We start from the raw sequence: 20,322 nt of genomic DNA, 5'->3' as shown, positions 1-20,322 counted from the left end.
ACGTTTTCGTGTTTTATAGTGGCTCTGATTGCGCAATCGAATCCATTCAAAGCGTGATGACGTACTGACACCCAGAGGAAGACGTAGGCAGTGTCGGTTTCTCCATAGCATCTACAGGCACCTTAAAACCGACCCCAGATCAGGGGTCAAAATTTCTGAAATCTGACTCCCTGTCAGGAAAAGTGCTGTAGAAGTAGTTCTGTACCACTCAGAGACAAAATTCCAACGGCTATAGAAACTAGAAAGTGTTTTCTATCCAATAATAACAATAATATGCATATTGTACGATCAAGAATTGAGCACGAGGCAGTTTAATTTGGAGACCAAAAAATGCTAATGCGGAACAGCACCCCCTATAGTTGCAAGAAGTTAATCTAAATGTTCTTATCTTTGCATCAGACTCATTGCTTAAAACAGTTTTTTTGATGCTAGTGGTTGTATTAATTTGGTATCTATCGCATCCCACAACTGTCGCAGACTATGTTTGGAATATTTATTTCTGGCACAGAAGAGAATAGGTCAACTTTTGTACTAAGGGGATAGTTGGTTGACAGGCTGGAGCTTTTGCTGTTCGTTAGGCCTACTCATCTTGTCGGCTGACAAAAAGTAAATGTGGACAGTCTCAATATCCAATATGTGCCTTGCGCAGTTGCTTCCCGATGTGTCGGTCTTCACTTGTAGCCTGTGAGAAAGACCCATGTGGGTTAGAAGTGCTTCGGCACACAGCCAGGAGAAGGGAATTGTAATTAATATATTCAGCCCAAGGGCACGACGCCCACTGGCCGCAAAAGGCCGTTTTTTTAGGAAGCATTACAGCCACACACGGGATGCAGCCGGGAAATTTGAGGCATTATCAAGTGCTTGTCAAACTGTGAATAAGAGACTGATGAAGTGTGTTCAGCCTTTCATGCAACTTTTTTCAAATCATCGTTAGTTGCATCATGCAGCCTTAGAATGTATTAAAAATCATAACATATAGCCCAACATTTGTATCACAACTAAAGTTACATAAATAACTCTAAATAAAGCATATAGGAGTACCTGTTTCTTTGTTAACCGCTCAACACAGAATAGCCGCATGTGAGCATTCCCTCAAATCGTTTGGAGAAAATATCATTTCTATTTCATTCAGCTATTTAATTTTATTCTTCATACTATAAAATAATGCCACCGAATTCTAAGAAAATCTTGTCTGCTAAATTAACTAGTGTAGCCCACAGCCATATGACATAGCCAGATCAGAGTATGCTATTCTGTTCTTCTGAAATAGACTACATTTTCATCATGTCATGTTTCTTTAAACATGCCTAAAATAAATAATGGATTTATTGTGTAGTATATATTACTTGGATTTATTAGACTTTTTAAAATGTAGATGTTCCATAGGTCTGCCTCAGTAGCTTGTAGGCTATGCGTGGAAGCCAGGAGATGCTAAATGTGTTTATGTTTATTACCGGTCAATTACCTTGAGACTGGCAGTTATTTGCTTGACAATCACCGGCTGACAAAATGGCATAAACGCTTCAGCCCTAGGTAGGGATGTAACAAATAAAATAAAAAATCTTAATGTTTAAATTATTTTTTTTAAATCCTAAAATTAAATGACGTGAATTCACAATGCAGATATGGTCCTGGTTATGACCGTGAGGTAGCAGTGCAGTTCCATTTATCACAGTCATGGCTACCAGACGGAGCTGACCTTACTGCTGTCCCCCACACACAATGCTGTTTTTAGATGCTGTTTTTAGGTTCTTTGCTGTGTGCCTCCTCCATGTTCTCAGTGGTCAGTACATAGGACTACATGTCCCACTTCTCAGCAATGTGATGGCTCGTTGCAATGATATGACAGCGTGTTCATAGATGTCCAACAATCTGTTAACGCCACGTATGCAGGGCTCTAAATGTATTTTTTCATTGGTAGCACTGATGTTCCTAACTTCAAAAAGTAAGGACCAGACTAAATGTTTTTTCCCCTATCATTCTCAATTGTCATCAGTTGTTACCTTGATTGTGTAGAACACATCACTAGAGAGTGGGCAAGACATTAGTATAAAAACAACTTTTTATAATTTTATTCAAAAGTTGATTTCTTTTGGATAAACATAAGTAACATACAAAACATAACATTGATTGTATTCAAAAGTATAACAGAAAACTGAACTGTTATCCATTACTGCATTTGGCTAACATGATGATGATGATAATAATAATGTTGTAACAAGGCAACATGCTGACTATGAACTGATACTTGGATAATGAAATAAATGTTTAGTCTCCTCTCACAATAACTAATCAATTTCTTTGCTCTAGAATCTAGCTAATAAATACATTTGCTTTTAGGTTTAGGGTAGGGACGTCAAGGATCCCAGATAGCACTAACCCTCTTACCGGATAGTGTCCGTGATGTTACCAATAACATTTGCGCAGGACACCATGCTTCCATATGTCGGGTTGATTTGTAATCCATTATTTTACTGGGTTGAGAAACATGGGCATGAATTTGGTAAAAAAACATCTCCTCTTTGGCAATGCAGTGTTACATTTTATCTTTAGTTTTGCCTGTCAAATATATGTCTGGTAGCTAGTAGACGTAGTGATGTTGCTCCTGCCCCGATGCACTTGTCCTGGCACTCGACGCGCTTTTGGCTTAAGTTCATTTTTAGCAACGACTCGTGTTTTATGTTGTTGAACCCAGTGGCAAAAGTGCTATTACTCCACATTTTCGACAGTACACACAGAACATTGTGTTGCAAGTTTTGTCCCTCCTTGGCCACTTGAAATTGCGAAGCGACCCCTCTTGAAACATGTTCAACTTTTTCTGAGGAGGTGGATCAGTAGCAGCACAGTCAACTTAGTGTATGTAAACTTCTGACCCATTGGAATTGTGATACCGTGAATTATACGTGAAATAATCTGTCGCCAATGATCAGAGATCATTTCCTTCTTCAAATTAGGTTTCCAGGAGCCAAGGCCAAGATTTATACCAGGATATTGGTCCCAAGAAAGACCCAGACCCAGTGAGTTGAGACCATGACAAATTAAAGACCGAATTTGTGGTCTTGAGTGGTCTCAATACCACTAGATCAAGAGTCAATGGGCCCTTTAATTGTAAGAATCTTAAGTACAGTAGAGTAGGGTACACTATAGTAGAGCACAGCGACAAATTTTATTTGTCACATACACATGGTTAGCAGATATTAATGCGAGTGTAGCGAAATGCTTGTGCTTCTAGTTCCGACCATGCAGTGATATCTAACAAGTAATCTAACCTAACAATTTCACAACATCTACCTTATACACACAAGTGTAAAGGAATGAAGAAGAATATGTACATAAAAATATATGAATGAGTGATGGCCGAACGGCATAGGCAAGATGCAGTAGATGGTATAGAGTACAGTATATACATATGAGATGAGTAATGTACGGTATGTAAACATTATATAAAGTGGCATTGTTTAAAGTGGCTAGTGCTACATTTATTACATTTTTTAGAGTTGAGTCAGTATGTTGGCAGCAGCCACTCAATGTTAGTGATGGCTGTTTAACAGTCTTATGGCCTTGAGATGGAAGCTGTTTTTCGGTCTCTCGGTCCCAGCTTTGATGCACCTGTACTGACCTCGCCTTCTGGATGATAGCAGGGTGAACAGGCAGTGGCTCGGGTGGTTGTCCTTGATGATCTTTTTGGCCTTCCTGTGACATCGGGTGGTGTAGGTGTCCTGGAGGGCAGGTAGTTTGCCCCCGGTGATGCATTGTGCAGACCGCACTACCCTCTGGAGAGCCTTACGGTTGTGGGCGGAGCAGTTGCCGTACCAGGCGGTGATACAGCCCGACAGGATGCTCTTGATTGTGCATCTGTAAAAGTTTGAATGTTTTTAGTGACAATCCGAATTTCTTCAGCCTCCTGAGGTTGACAAGGCGCTGCTGAGCCTTCTTCACCACGCTGTCTGTGTGGGTGGACCATTTCAGTTTGTCCGTGATGTGTACGCCGAGGAACTTAAAACTTTCCACCCTCTCCACTACTGTCCCGTTGATGTGGATAGGGGGCTGCTCCCTCTGCTGTTTCCTGAAGTTCACGATCATCTCCTTTGTTTTGTTGACATTGAGTGTGAGGTTATTTTCCTGACACCACACTCCGAGGGCCCTCACGTCCTCCCTGTATGCCATCTCGTCGTTGTTGGTAATCAAGCCTACCACTGTAGTGTCGTCTGCAAACTTGATGATTGAGTTGGAGGCTTGCATGGCCACGCAGTCATGGGTGAACAGGGAGTACAGGAGAGGGCTGAGAACACGCCCTTGTGGGGCCCCAGTGTTGAGGATCAGTGAGGTGGAGATGTTGTTACCTACCCTCACCACCTGGGGGCGGCCCATCAGGAAGTCCAGGACCCAGTTGCACAGGGCGGGGTCGAGACCCAGGGTCTCGAGCTTAATGACGAGTTTGGAGGTTACTATGGTGTTAAATGCTGAGCTGTAGTCGATGAACAGCATTCTTACATAGGTATTCCACTTGTCCAGATGGGTTAGGGCAGTGTGATTGTGATTGCGTCGTCTGTGGACCTATTGGGGCGATAAGCAAATTGGAGTGGGTCTAGGGTGTCAGGTAGGGTGGAGGTGGTATGGTCCTTGACTAGTCTCTCAAAGCACTTCATGATGACAAGTGAGTGCCACGGGGCGGTAGTCATTTAGCTCAGTTACCTTAGCTTTCTTGGGAACAGGAACAATGGTGGCCCTCTTGAAGCATGTGGGAACAGCACACTGGGATAAGTATTGATTGAATATGTCCGTAAACACACCAGCCAGCTGGTCTGCGCGTGCTCTGAGGACGCGGCTGGGGATGCCGTCTGGGCCTGCAGCCTTGCGAGGGTTAACATGTTAACACAACGTTTAAATGTTTGCAATGGCTGCAGTGAAGGAGAGTCCGCAGCTTTTGGTAGCGGGCCGTGTCAGTGGCACTGTATTGTCCTCAAAACTAGCAAAGAAGTTGTTTTTAGTTTTTCTGGGAGCAAGACATCGTTGCCCGCGAGGGGGCTGGTTTTTCTTTTGTAGTCTGTGATTGAGTGTAGACCCTGCCACATACCTCTCGTGTCTGAGCTGTTGAATTGCAACTCTACTTTGTTTCTATACTGATGCTTAGCTTGTTTGATTGTCTTGCGGAGGGAATAGCAACACTGTTTGTATTCGGTCATGTTTCCGGTCACCTTGCCCTGATTAAAAGCAGTGGTTCGCGCTTTCGGTTTTGCGCGAATGCTGCCATCAATCCACAGTTTCTGGTTGGGGAATGTTTTAATAGATGCTGTGGGTACAACATCACCGATGCACTTGCTAATAAACTCGCTCACCGAATCAGCATATTCATCAATGTTGTTCGACGCTATGCGGAACATATCCCAGTCCACGTGATCGAAGCAATCTTGAAGCTTGGAATCCGATTGGTTGGACCAGCGTTGAACAGACCTGAGCACGGGTGCTTCCTGTTTTAGTTTCTGTCTATAGGCTGGGAGCAACAAAATGGAGTTGTCAGCTTTTTCGAAAGGAGGGCGGGGGAGGACCTTATATGTGTCGCGGAAGTTAGAATAACAATGATCCAGGGTTTTGCCAGCCCGGGTCACGCAATCGATAGGCTTATAAAATTTAGGGAGCCTTGTTTTCAGATTAGCCTTGTTAAAATCCCCAGCTACAATAAATGCAGCCTCAGGATATGTGGTTTCCAGTTTACATAGTCAAATGAAGTTCGTTCAGGGCCGTCGATGTGTCTGCTTGGGGGGGAATATACACGACTGTGATTATGATCGAAGAGAATTTTCTTGGTAGATAATGCGGTCGGCATTTGATTGTGAGGAATTCTAAGTCAGGTGATCAATAGGACTTGAGTTCCTGTATGTTGTTATGATCACACCACGTCTCATTAATCATAAGGCATACACCCCCGCCCTTCTTCTTACCAGAGAGATGCTTGTTTGTTGGTGCGATGCGTGAAGAAACCAGGTGGCTGTACCGATTCCGATAGTGTGTCTGGAGTGAGCCATGTTTCCTTGAAACAAAGAACGGTACAGTCTCTGATGTCTCTCTGGAAGGCAACCCTTGCTCGGATTTCGTCTACCTTGTTGTCAAGAGACTGGACATTGGCGAGTAGTATGCTCGGGAGCGGTGTGCGATGTGCCGTCTACGGCGCCTGACCAGAAGACCGCTCCGTCTGCCCCTTCTGCGGCGCCGTTGTTTTGGGTCGCCGACTGGGATCCGATCCATTGTCCTGGGTGGTGGGCCAAACAGAGGATCCGATTCGGGAAAGTCGTATTCCTGGTCGTAATGTTGACGTTGCTCTTATATCCAATAGTTCCTCCCGACTGTATGTAATAAAACCTAAGATTTCCTGGGGTAACAATGTAAGAAATAACACACACAAAAAAAAATACTGCATAGATTCCTAGGAACGTGAAGCGAGGCGGCCATCTCTGTCGGCGCCGGATGTTCATGAATTAAAGAATGGTACCAACACATCCTCCGAGAGCAACTTCTCCCAACCAGCCAGGAACAGTTTGGTGATGAACAATACCTTTTCCAGCATGATGGAGCACCTTGCCATAAGGCAAAAGTGATAACTAAGTGGCTCTGGGAACAAAACATCGATATTTTGGGTCCATGGCCAGGAAACTCCCCAGACCTTAATCCCATTGAGAACTTGTGGTCAATCCTCAAGAGGCGGGTGGACAAACAAAACCCCACAAATTCTGACAAACTCCAAGCATTGATTATGCAAGAATGGGCATCCATCAGTCAGGATGTGGCCCAGAAGTTAATTGACATCATGCCATGGCGGATTGCACAGGTCTTGAAAATATTGACTCTTTGCATCAACTTCATGTAATTGTCAATAAAAGCCTTTGATACTTATGAAATGCATGTAATTATACTTCAGTATTCCATAGTAACATCTGGCACAAATATCTAAAGACACTGAAGCAGCAAACTTTGTGGAAATACATTTTTGTGTCATTCTCAAAACTTTTGGCCACGACTGTACATCCCAGCAAACAGCCTATTTTAGTACCAAAACCGTACTTTACATATTTCTTGATATATTAGATATCCGGTAGTTACACTTCTTAAAAATACGTGAAGATTTGTCAACTTGCCTGCAAACATTTTGGAGAAAATTAGTGGACTACTCACCATGTGGCCATTGTTGAGAGGGGTGCAATCCCATCACCAGGTGATATTTGTAGGGGTGTGGCTTAAGACACATTCATTCTACAGTCTTTTAATGTGTGTGTTTCAGTATTGACATCAGAAGGTGGGACATTTTTTTTTTTATGTTTAAAAATAAACAAAACTACTAATTAGATCGGTATCTTTCTTTCAATATAATAAGAATACTCTATGTTCTATTTGAAATAATATATATATTTTTTAAATGCATTAATTGCTTTATTTTCAAACATGTTTAGTAGTCGGGGTTTGGGACAACCACCTTTTTAATAGAAATAGGTGTATAAACATTTACTTATTACTATATTAATTTAACAATATGTTTGCTATTGCCTTGGATTGAATTAGGTTTTTTTAAATCGTTTTTTGGGTGTGGGACTGCAATTTACACCACTTCTTTAGAATCAACCATATACGTAATTGAGCAATACATTTGTCGCCTCCATATGAAATGAAAACACCCAGAGGTGACGGTTGTCAAACTGGGGTCTTTGTTCGGTGGTAGTGATGCTAGACCATTGCTTAATTTACCTAACTCACTTTCAAGGTAAGCAGAGATTTACACTAGATATTGTGAACTATTGCTAATGTAAGTAATTCAGTATAGAAGCTGATGTCATTTAAGCATAGCTAATGTGGTTATTTAGGGAAGGTTGTATTGTCTAGATCTATTGGATTCTAGGATTAAGCATGTGTTAAAGCTTCCGTTTGCTCTTCTCCGGCTGTGTGTCTTGGCAGTGAGCTGTAGTGGGAGAGTAGCAGGCAGTGCGTGTGCGCGTGTGTGCATGTGTGTGTGTGGTTTGCTGACTGGTGTTCATTTATGGTTAGACTAACAAGGAGCAAGGAATGGCTGTAGAAGCATAGACTCTGAGGATGGGGTCTGGGAGAGTCCAGTCAGATTTCATAGTGGTGTGTGTGTGTGTGAACTCAGTTAATTTTGTGTTCATGTGTTTGAAACAGTGACCTATACTGGATATGACTGGTCTGTGGAAAAATTCAAAATTGAACTATTTGTTTTGCATGGCTGGATTTATTTATCTTGTAAAGTTCAGTATCATCGTGAGATGTTTTAGGCTAGAGGATATTATGTGAGTTTGGCGTCTCTTCTGGTTTGTTTTGTCTAGGAATGGCTTTTTTTCTCTTTCCTTGTAGTCTTAGCCAGTCAGTAAAGGGGAAGTGGCTCTTCTGAGGAGAGGATGGACACACACACACACTGGGAGGTGACTAACATTTTCCCAGTTCCTGAGTCTGCAGGAATGAGTGAAAAGTAGTCTCACGCAAATACAAGAAATGTACTCACACTCGGTTTCATTTTTTTCTCAACTTGGTTGCTTCTATCACTCTGCCTTTATCCCTCATCACTGATCATTCTCCCGTCTTTCTGTACTGTAGCTGATCGACTCATTTGCTTGGGAGATCGGGACTCTGAAGAGGGAGGTGGTGCAGAAGGCTGAGCCAGCAGAGAGGGACCCAGAGCCTGTCATACTACAGGGGTAAGTGTGTGTGTGTGTTTAAAACAGACAGGCAAACTGACTAACAAAATTGTTCTTCCTGTACATCCGTTTACTCTAGTACCAGTATGATGAGCAGACTTGTTTCAGCCTCCTTCATGGGCTGATGTAGAACTAACGTTAGCTGTGCATGTAAGAGGGAGAGGAAACGGTGGAACACATTCAAACGGTGATTGTTTCCTTAAGGAAGGAGTAGAATATCCTTTCAGACCTCTGTTGCTTGTTCAAATGTAATAACAGTTGTTAAATTCATTGTTACTGGATGCTTGATAGGAATGATTGATGAGGATGATGATGATAACGAGGATGAGTGCCAGTTTGAGTAACGTTGATTAAAGTTCCACTGTAATTCCCTGTGTCCACCAGCAGGTGTGGATAGTGTGCTCTGGTCATTCACGTAGTGGAGTTTCATCATGTCATTGTGTTGACAGGATGTCAGAGGGATCTGACAGTGGAAAGAGTATAGGATTTTCAAAGTGAACACCAAGCATATTTGTGTAAATTAGATTATCGGTTACAAAAATGGGTTACAGGTTACCTGACATTAGGTACATAATAATGACATGTAGATTATAATCAAATATATCCAGTATCGGCTTCATTTTGTAGTTTGCTAAATATTAGTGTTGAGCGATTAGTGATTTTTTGAGGTCGTTTCGGTTCGATTATAAAAAGGGAATTGCGTTTTTCTTACTGTTGTGAGTGCATACATTTTCGTACTGGTCACCTGTGGGAATTGAACCCACAACCCCGGCGTTGCAAGTGCCATGCTCTACCAACTTATTGTGTGGGTTGAATGCTGTAACAACACAGAATAAAATAACTAATAAAAGTCCCGTGATGGTAGTGCCTGCCCATTACTGCTTATCACTTATTAACCATAATTTATTCATATTACTTTACTTTAATAAAAATATTTTAGTTATTGTGTAAATTACATTTGTTTTATTTGATGACTTTATTATTTCATCCAACTCATCTCTATAGAGCTGCTGCCTACGCTGTCTGACAAAGTCACTATTTAGTAGTTCTTCAAAGTAAATAAGGCATACTTTTATGACTGCTGAATACTAACTATCAGTCACTTAGATCAGGGATGGGCAACGCTGATGGGGGTTCGGGCCCCCCAAAAAACAAAACTCCTAATGAGGGGCCACAGTGGCTCGTGGGTCTGCGTACCCAGCACCCATTTCTGAAGACGTATACGGGCCTCAGTATGCGTGCTTGCTTTGCGTCATTTCATTGTTAGATGTTGTTGGCTACATTTGTCCTTCTACACTGAAGTACTGTTCCTCCTGTGCCATTATGCTTTTCTCAGTATTGAAATCCATTTATAACTATGATTCATCTCAATATTACTAGTTGACTCTCATGCTAACGTATTACATTCCAGTTTTTATTATTAGTCTGTGTGTATCTATTTGTGTATGTGCAATTCCCTTTCTATTTGTGTATGTGAGCTTGCTTTTCTGTGTGCGTGTTCGTGTGGGTATTACTATCAGGAAACATAGGATTTGAAAGGTATACTTCTAATTGTATCTCTTCCTCTCCCCATCTCTCTCCCTCTCTCAGGCTGGATGGGGAAGTGGGAGGTCTGTTCCTACAGGCTCCTCCCTGTGTTGGTGTGGGGGCACGGCTGGCTGGAGCTAGAGATTCAGGCTACGACTCGTTGCGTAGAAGGATGAGTGTGCTGGACAGGCTGGTGCAGACGCACGTTGTGTGGCTGCAGCTGGGACTTAACCATGCAGACTCCACAAGCATACTGGAACCGCAGCCCACCGGGGTGAGACCAGATACACTCAGTCATTCTAATATATATATTTTTTTTATTCTCCAAAAGACTGATTGTGAAACAGGAGTCACTCAAGTTTTACATGGAGTTTCCATGCATAAAGCTTACACTGTTTTACAAGATAATCAATGATACAATTCTAAACTACTGTGTATTTAGATGAGATGTATCTCACCACTCAACCATTACATTTTGATCACTTATTAAAAAAAATGTTGATCCTTTAATTAACCAGAGGTCACACTGTGATTTCCGTCTCTTTTTTAAAGCTGCATAGATAGTCAACACAACATAAAACATCTCACATAGATGGTCAACACAACATAAAACATCTCACATAGATGGTCAACACAACACTAAACATCTCACATAGATGGTCAACACAACATAAAACATCTCACATAGATGGTCAACACAACACAAAACATCTCACATAGATGGTCAACACAACATAAAACATCTCACATAGATGGTCAACACAACACAAAACATCTCACATAGATGGTCAACACAACATAAAACATCTCACATAGATGGTCAACACAACACTAAACATCTCACATAGATGGTCAACACAACATAAAACATCTCACATAGATGGTCAACACAACATAAAACATCTCACATAGATGGTCAACACAACATAAAACATCTCACATAGATGGTCAACACAACATAAAACATCTCACATAGATGGTCAACACAACATAAAACATCTCACATAGATGGTCAACACAACATAAAACATCTCACATAGATGGTCAACACAACATAAAACATCTCACATAGATGGTCAACACAACATAAAACATCTCACATAGATGGTCAACACAACACTAAACATCTCACATAGATGGTCAACACAACATAAAACATCTCACATAGATGGTCAACACAACACTAAACATCTCACATAGATGGTCAACACAACATAAAACATCTCACATAGATGGTCAACACAACATAAAACATCTCACATAGATGGTCAACACAACATAAAACATCTCACATAGATGGTCAACACAACATAAAACATCTCACATAGATGGTCAACACAACACTAAACATCTCACATAGATGGTCAACACAACATAAAACATCTCACATAGATGGTCAACACAACACTAAAACATCTCACATAGATGGTCAACACAACATAAAACATCTCACATAGATGGTCAACACAACATAAAACATCTCACATAGATGGTCAACACAACATAAAACATCTCACATAGATGGTCAACACAACATAAAACATCTCACATAGATGGTCAACACAACATAAAACATCTCACATAGATGGTCAACACAACATAAAACATCTCACATAGATGGTCAACACAACACTAAACATCTCACATAGATGGTCAACACAACATAAAACATCTCACATAGATGGTCAACACAACACTAAACATCTCACATAGATGGTCAACACAACATAAAACATCTCACATAGATGGTCAACACAACATAAAACATCTCACATAGATGGTCAACACAACATAAAACATCTCACATAGATGGTCAACACAACATAAAACATCTCACATAGATGGTCAACACAACATAAAACATCTCACATAGATGGTCAACACAACACTAAAACATCTCACATAGATGTTCAACACAACACAAAACATCTCACATAGATGGTCAACACAACATAAAACATCTCACATAGATGGTCAACACAACATAAAACATCTCACATAGATGGTCAACATAAAACATCTCACATAGATGGTCAACACAACATAAAACATCTCACATAGATGGTCAACACAACATAAAACATCTCACATAGATGGTCAACACAACACAAAACATCTCACATAGATGGTCAACACAACATAAAACATCTCACATAGATGGTCAACACAACATAAAACATCTCACATAGATGGTCAACACAACATAAAACATCTCACATAGATGGTCAACACAACATAAAACATCTCACATAGATGGTCAACACAACATAAAACATCTCACATAGATGGTCAACACAACACTAAACATCTCACATAGATGGTCAACACAACACTAAACATCTCACATAGATGGTCAACACAACACAAAACATCTCACATAGATGGTCAACACAACACAAAACATCTCACATAGATGGTCAACACAACACTAAACATCTCACATAGATGGTCAACACAACACTAAACATCTCACATAGATGGTCAACACAACATTAAACATCTCACATAGATGGTCAACACAACATAAAACATCTCACATAGATGGTCAACACAACATAAAACATCTCACATAGATGGTCAACACAACATAAAACATCTCACATAGATGGTCAACACAACATAAAACATCTCACATAGATGGTCAACACAACACTAAACATCTCACATAGATGGTCAACACAACACTAAACATCTCACACGGCTGTTTCATTCCATTTAAAGAGCAGAGCCATTTATTTGACAGCCATTTCCGTGTAGGTAATAGGAGGAATACAGAAACAAGTTTTAGGTGCATCAGTTACTTGACCCTACCATTAAACTCCTATTCATGCAACAACAACCTCACAATACGCAAAGACACCTTGACAATCTCACACAATGGAGGACTAATGGAGACATAAACTTTCGAAGTATCTGATATTCTGCATTTCAACTTTTTTATTGTTGTCTGTGTTTCTCAAGTTGCTTTTTCCCCTGGCTGCAGACGTTTCTGGTGAGGAAGTCGACTACCCTGCAGAGGAAGGTGATCTCCCTGCGTATGCATCAGGACTCTGAGACACCCGTCAAAGACTTCCCTGTGAAGGAGAGTCAATACAGTAAGCACCTGGCCTATTCATTCCCATCGACTATGGATCTTTATCATCCAAATGTATCCCGCAAATACCTGTGGTTATTATAAGCTTATTCTCAACACAAAAAAAGAAAGAACAATTTCCCTCTGATCATTTGAATATTCTATTCTAATCTATTCCTTTGGATCTCTGTGCATTTCCCCTTGGGTTTTTCACCCTCCTGAATCAACACCAGTGCTGAGTGTTGCTGTCACAGTATACCGCTGTCTAGTACAATATGTGACGTCATCCTGGGCCTCAACATTCTCTTCTCTCTTTCTACTTACATGTGGAAGACATTTCAGTTGAATGCATTCAACTGACTAGGTATCCCCCTTTCACTTCACTTTCCCTACTCCGAGGTCAATGCCGAGAGCATTTGGAGTTTCCCAAAAACCTATTTCCTAATACTTACCTAGTGAAAGTAGTTATGTAGTTAAGTCACACAAAAGCTAACCTTTAACAAGGCTTAATATAGCCACATCTTGTTGATGTTCTTGAAGTGAATAGAAAAATCTTATTAGGCTATTTGTTGGGTGTGTTATCCCAGAAAATGTCTCACCAGGGATTTTTGCCTTTCTTTACTAATGCGATGTAGCCTGGTAAGTCTGATGGCCTGTTGCAGCTTGTAAATGCACCAAATGCCTACTAGGTGTAGGCACACCCACTCAGCCATGCCAGCATGCCAAGAAAACAGACTTGTGAGCAACAGTTAGCTACTCTCATGATAATGCTAGTGGTGTGTGTGTATATAGTATGACATAGTAGTTCCCAAGTGAAAACATCACTCCAACTCCCTTCTCCCATCTAGGAATATTGCCATGCTTTTGTTCTGATTATGCAAGTACAGCCTTGCTCCTGATTTTGAAGTTCCCTAAATATAAATGTATCCCTTCACAGCATTCTCCTTGGAGGGATCGGGCCTCGGGTTCGCAGACCTGTTCCGTCTTGTGGCCTTCTGCTGCATCAGCAGGTAGCACACACACACACACACACACACACACACACACACACACACACACACACACACACACACACATACCTCAAGAAACACTACCTTTCTCATCCTAGTTATTAACCACATATTCCTTTTGAAGAGGAACACATGGACCCCAGAAGTTACTGAAAGAACCATGCTTCAGTTGAAGTACAGAGAATGGCATTTACTGGCCACCTCATCACTTCATGTTGTTGCACTGAGACTATTGCTCTGTTTTCTTAGAAAGCTAACCATGTCAGTCGAGTCTGAACTATAACAATTCTAATTATATATTGACTTGGTTAGTTGAACAAACTCAAGGCTTTTCAAACAATGCTATTAAAGCTTAGCTAAAACTTGGAGGTTGAGCTTGATTGAAAACACATTCTTGTCTGGTGGTGGTGAATGGCAACATGTCAAGGCCACAAATCAATGGGGGTGGGGGGTGGAAAGCAGGAAGTGTCGATGAGGAAGAAAACAGGCCTTGAACTGTCTGTAGCTTGTGTTTACGTATAGAGACTGGAATAAAACTGCAAACAAAACATAAGGGGTCAAAGATTATCATGAACTTTGTACAGTATGATTTCAACTGAGTTGTTTGTATTTTATTAGGATCCCCATTTAGCTGTTGCAGAAGCTATCTTCCTAGGGTCCACACAATACATGAAACATGACATAATACATCAAATGAATAGACAAGAACAACTCAAGGACAGAATTACATATTTTTTTTTAAATTAAAGGCACACGTAGCCTACATATCAATGCATACACACAAATTATCTAGGTCAAATAGGGGAGAGGGGTTGTGCCGTGAGGTGTTGCGTTATCTGTTTGTTTAAACCAGGTTTGTTGTTTATTTGAGCAATATGAAATGGAACGGAGTTCCATGCAATAATGGCTCTATATAATACTGTACGCTTTCTTGAATTTTTCTGGATTTGGGGACTGTGAAAAGACCCCTGGTAGCATGTCTGGTGGGGTAAGTGTGTGTGTGTGTGTGTGTGTGTGTCAGAGCTGTGTGTAAGTTGCCTATGAAAACAATTTGGGATTCAACACATTAATGTTTCTTATGAAAAGAAGTGATGCAGTCAGTCTCATCAACTCTTAGCCAAGAGAGACTGGCATGCATAGTATTTATATCAGCCCTCTGATTACATTGAAGAGCAAGATGTGCCGCTCTGTTCTGGGCCAGCTGCTGCTTAACTAGGTATTTCCTTGCAGCACTCGACCACATGACTGGACAATAATCAAGATTAGACAAAACTAGAGCCTGCAGAACTTGTTTTTTGGAGTGTGGTGTCAAAAAACCAGAGCATCTCTTTATTACAGACAGAACTCTCCCCATCTTTACAACCATTGAATCAATTTGTTTTGACCTTGACAGTTTACAATCTAAGATAACGCCAAGTAACTTGTTAAACAGCCATACCACCTATTACCAGATTCAGCTGAGGTCTAGAACTTATGGAATGATTTGTACCAAATACAATTCTCTTAGATTTAAAGATGTTCAGGACCAGTTTATTATTGGCCACCCATTCCAAAACAGACTGCAACCCTTTGTTAAGGGTTTCAGTGACTTCATTAGCTGTGTTTGCTGATGCATACATGTGTATGGTTGAATCATCAGCATACATGGACACACATGCTTTGTTTAATGCCAGGTCATTAGTAAAAAGAGTAGAGGGCCTAGAGTGCTGCCCTGCGGTACACCACACTTTACATGTTTGACATTAGAGAAGCTTCCATTAAAGAAAACCCTCAGTTCTATTAGATATATAGCTCTGAATCCACAATATGGCAGAGGTTGAAAAGCCATAACGCATATGTTTTTTCAACAACAGGTTGTGGTCAATATCAAAGGCTGCACTGAAATCTAACAGTACAGCTCCCACAATCTTATCAATTTCTTTCAATCATCAGTCATTTGTGTCAGTGCAGTGCATGTTGAGTGCCCTTCTCTATAAGCATGCTGAAAGTATGTTGTTAATATGTTTACAGAGAAATAGCATTGTATTTGGTCAAACACCATTTTTCCCCCAACAGTTTGCTCAGAGCTAGCAGAAAGCTTATAGGTCTACTGTTAGAACCAGTAAAGGCGCTTTACCGCTCTTGGGTAGCGGAATTACTTTGGCTTCCCTTCAGGCCTCAGGATAAGGACTTTCCTTCTAGGCTCAGATTAAATATATGACAGCCTATGACAAAATAGCAGCCTTATTCTGCTCTTGGAATGATGTTGGTTACATTTTTTTCCCATGATAATGTAAATTAGAGCTTAGTAAATGTGCACTTCAGACGCATAAGTTATCTGAGACACAGGAAGAAACAGGGTGGGGTGCTGAGCCTCTTGGCCTGTGTGTCTGTCTGGCTCTCTCTCTTGCTCTGTGTGTGTGTGTCCACTCCTTCTCTCTCCAGCCCAAGGAACCACACATGGGACAAACACTAGTTAGGGAAGGGCTGTTTGGTCACCCCAATTAAATGACTCACTGCAGGGACAGTGATTAATTCCCTATTTCTTACTCTCTCACTCCATTTTCTTTTTGTCTTTCTTTCTCACTCAATTTCATCTCACATATTGACTCTGTCTGCCTCTCTCTCTTAGGGATGTCTTGCCATTCACCCTAAAGCTTCCTGAAGCCATCTCTGCAGCCAGGACACCAACAGACTTGGAGGAGGTGGCCAAGCTAGGAGTAGGTGAGTGTCCACTAGACTGATACTGTGCGTTTGTATTGATAATGCATGTCTGAAGCATGAAGATTAAAAGTGTAGCCTCACTTTGTATCTGGATGGTCATTGACTGCCTGCTAGTTGACTGTAGTGGCTTTAGAAAAGTATTGTTACTACCTTAGGTCTAATCTGTTCTGTTTAAAACCAAGCTTTTCTTCCTCGGGGTGTTGTCGTAAATCACATTTAACCACATTCTCCAAGTGAAACTAGTAAAAGCCCAAAGTGACATGGCTCAATGAGTCACCCATAAGAACAATGCCTCTGAGCCCCAAATCAGTGCTGCTCAGCTGGGCACATAATCAGGAGAGCACTGGGGCTCTGGAGCCCCTGAGTAGGCCTCACTGGGGTATTAAACCTCAGACTCGGTCATGAACCACTCTCTGTGCCAAAGCCGTGATGTCACTTTGCCTGGCTGCATCTGAAAGAGTTGATATACAGTATAGGCATATACTAGCCTCTGCAAAGACACTGTTTTGATAACACCCTTCCTTTGGTGTGGTTTCGAGTGATCTTCACACACAACAGCCCCACTGTTTATTTTTCCCTATGATCAATGTGAGCAGACTGCATTGAGACTTGAACAATGATTGTGTGTGTGTGTGTGTGGACGTAGATGAGCGTCAGTGAAGGTTCACATGGATTTTAGTGACATTCATATAGGTGACCATGCTGGAGATGAGCTGTCGCGTCACTGAAATGTGGCTTTGGACAGAACAAAAGACACCACTGCTGAGTTCTGACGTCTGGAACGGTAACCGCACCTGTGACGTGGGTTTGATTCAATACAATGGGGATGTGTCCATCTATGCTTCAGAGAAAGTCAACTCTTTCATTCTGTCGGTCTCTATTCAACCCTTTGTCAGAAGATGAGCTTGATTGAAAAAGAAGTACACAGTAGCTGGACGTACTAGCAAGGCTTGATAAAGAAGTTTTTTCAAGCAGCGAACCATTAGCTGACATTTCTGTCTTTCTTTACCAAGAGGCTAAACTTTGGCCAAGAATGAATTCACTTTGTCTGTCATCTGTCTGAATTTCAGGTTTCCTCCCCTCATTGTCCTCAGCTCACCCTAGATTTTCCCAGCTGCCAGTTTTAGACAAAGACATTTCCCCCATTAGGCCACACCCTCAGTGTCTCAGGGCAGTGTTCAGGATGAAAAAAATGTACTGCATCGTTCAATTAAACGGAAACGGTGATGTTCTGAACGACTAGTTGAAAAACTGGGAGGGGTTGTGGTTTGGGGAACACTCCGCTGCCCTTTAAATACCTCACTTATTGCTTCAAGCCACACCCCACCAAACGGAGCAAACGTACCTCAGTCTGTTCAAGAACACTGAAGAATGTTTTGGGGAAACGTTCATTACAAACCAACAAGCAACATAGCAAATGTTTAATCAAACTGAACTCAACCCAGGTGTGTTACCTGGGATACAGGGTTTCTGTTTCAACCAGTTTAAGCCTTGCCTCCCCACATCCCACCACATCAAAGTTATTGTTAACACTTTGTGGATAAATGTGTGACATTTTGGTCCAAGACAAGTGATTTTGCCTCTATTATTTTATGTTTGGAACAGATAACTTTCAACAATAATATTTTCCAGAAGCCAACAAAATATCAAAGATGAAATACCACTGCTATTGTTGACAAGGAACAAAAACTGACTTTAAAGGTAACCAGGGGTGGAACTTTCACTAGGGACGGGAGGGTCATGTCCCCCACAATGGGTTGGGGTTGTCTTTGTATGCATTTCTTTGATTGTTTTTATTTTGTAATGACAAAACTAAATAAAAAGTTGGTCACAAAGCTTACGTGTTGCACAGGACTCATTAGAAGGGACTGACAAAATTGCACAGAATGACTGGGGGAAATGAATTTAATGTAATTGTGATCTTCCTATGAATTTGGCTTTAGCAGTTGAACCGTTTTGGCTATTTTCAAATCTATGACTCTCAGGAACACAGAATGTCTGGAGGAAATTAATTTATATTCTGTTCTAAGAAAGATGAAATACACAATGTTTGCCTGATCTTTCTTCTGCTTTCCTGAATCTTCCAATACCTGTATGATGCACTTCAATAACTTCTAAGCATACTTCATTCAGACTGAAACATCTTTGTTATTTATAAGGCCAGATTCAAAAGTGTAATCAAATAATTACATTTGTTTCGGATACCCCCAAGTGTCCTAAAATAGTGTGATGGTCCGTGTTATCACTCTTAAAGGCACAGCGGAGTCAAAATGTGATTTTCTTGTGTAGCTCCTGTTTTGAGCACATCATTTAAACATATGCTGAGGGTATGACACTAAATGTTCCAGGGCTAATGTTTTTATAATTGGTGTTTTGAGGGAACCAAATAAAATGTTAAAGGATATCATCACTTTTTAGACTTTTTTTCTCCATTTGCCCTGAATTAAGTCTTCTGGGGCCAGGAGAGGCTGTCATCCACTGTTTTGTTTCAAATGCCACTGCTAGCTTGAGCTAGATTAACCACAAACCATAGGGATAGTGGCAAGCTCACCGTGTTCAAAATTGCAAAACAAATCAACTCAAATACTTAGTTTGAAGTTACTTAGAGGTGAATTGGCCACAACATTTGAACATGGTGAGCTTGCCCCTATCACTTCCATTGTTTTGTTTTTTTGGCTTATTGTTGCCTAAAGTTAGCTCAAGATAACAGTGGCTTTTGAAACAAGATATCCTGGAGTCATAGAAACATTAAATATTGTCTGGCTAATTAAGTTAGAAGACGTTTGCTATAGAGGGAGTCTTCATTAAGACCATCAAAAGTTAAGTCTTTGTACTTAACGTTTGCTTTTTTTTTAAGCTGTTAATTTTGTTCAAGGTGCAATAAAATATTGATTATTGAATTACATTTGCTCTAGTTCAGTCTTATGAATCACTTAAATTGTGTAGAAATGCAGGAAATTAGCTTTAGGTGGAGAAAATCAATTCTGGGGGTGTACCTCCTAACAGGTTTGGTCTCCACCCCACCTATAAAACCAATGTTCACCCCAGAAAGTAACCGTGAAAAGTGCAAGAGCTGCCAAAATGGAAGAATAACAAAAACAGCAGAGAAAAATAAGTCTTGAAGGAGGAATGGGGCAGGAAAAACTGACGGGAGAGCTGGCGAGCGAGAAACGGGGGGAGGAGAGAGTGCTCTGTTGACAGTCCGCCCCCATGCTCTCGTTATCATGTGTGAGTCATAACAGTCTGTGTGTGTGTGTGAGACATGACAACGAGGCTTCAGACTGGACGGCAGTGTGCTCTAGAGGTCTCA

General features: G+C 41.0%; 1 protein-coding gene across 1 annotated transcript in view; it reads left to right on the top strand.

Moving 5' to 3' along the window:
• Positions 1-20,322, top strand: part of rin2a (Ras and Rab interactor 2a) — a 68,877-nt gene that overhangs the window by 26,882 nt on the left and 21,673 nt on the right. Inside the window, exons 3-7 of the mRNA XM_071380527.1 lie at positions 8,599-8,699; positions 10,290-10,500; positions 13,210-13,321; positions 14,237-14,309; positions 16,921-17,012. Of these exons, the coding sequence (XP_071236628.1) occupies positions 8,599-8,699; positions 10,290-10,500; positions 13,210-13,321; positions 14,237-14,309; positions 16,921-17,012 (589 nt within the window). The remainder of the gene's footprint in view (positions 1-8,598; positions 8,700-10,289; positions 10,501-13,209; positions 13,322-14,236; positions 14,310-16,920; positions 17,013-20,322) is intronic.

This window comes from Salvelinus alpinus, chromosome 32, assembly GCF_045679555.1.
Source record: "Salvelinus alpinus chromosome 32, SLU_Salpinus.1, whole genome shotgun sequence".
Classification (NCBI taxonomy): Eukaryota; Metazoa; Chordata; class Actinopteri; order Salmoniformes; family Salmonidae; genus Salvelinus; species Salvelinus alpinus.
The sequence above is the reverse complement of the archived record's forward strand: the minus strand, read 5'-3'. Positions and strand labels throughout refer to the sequence as shown.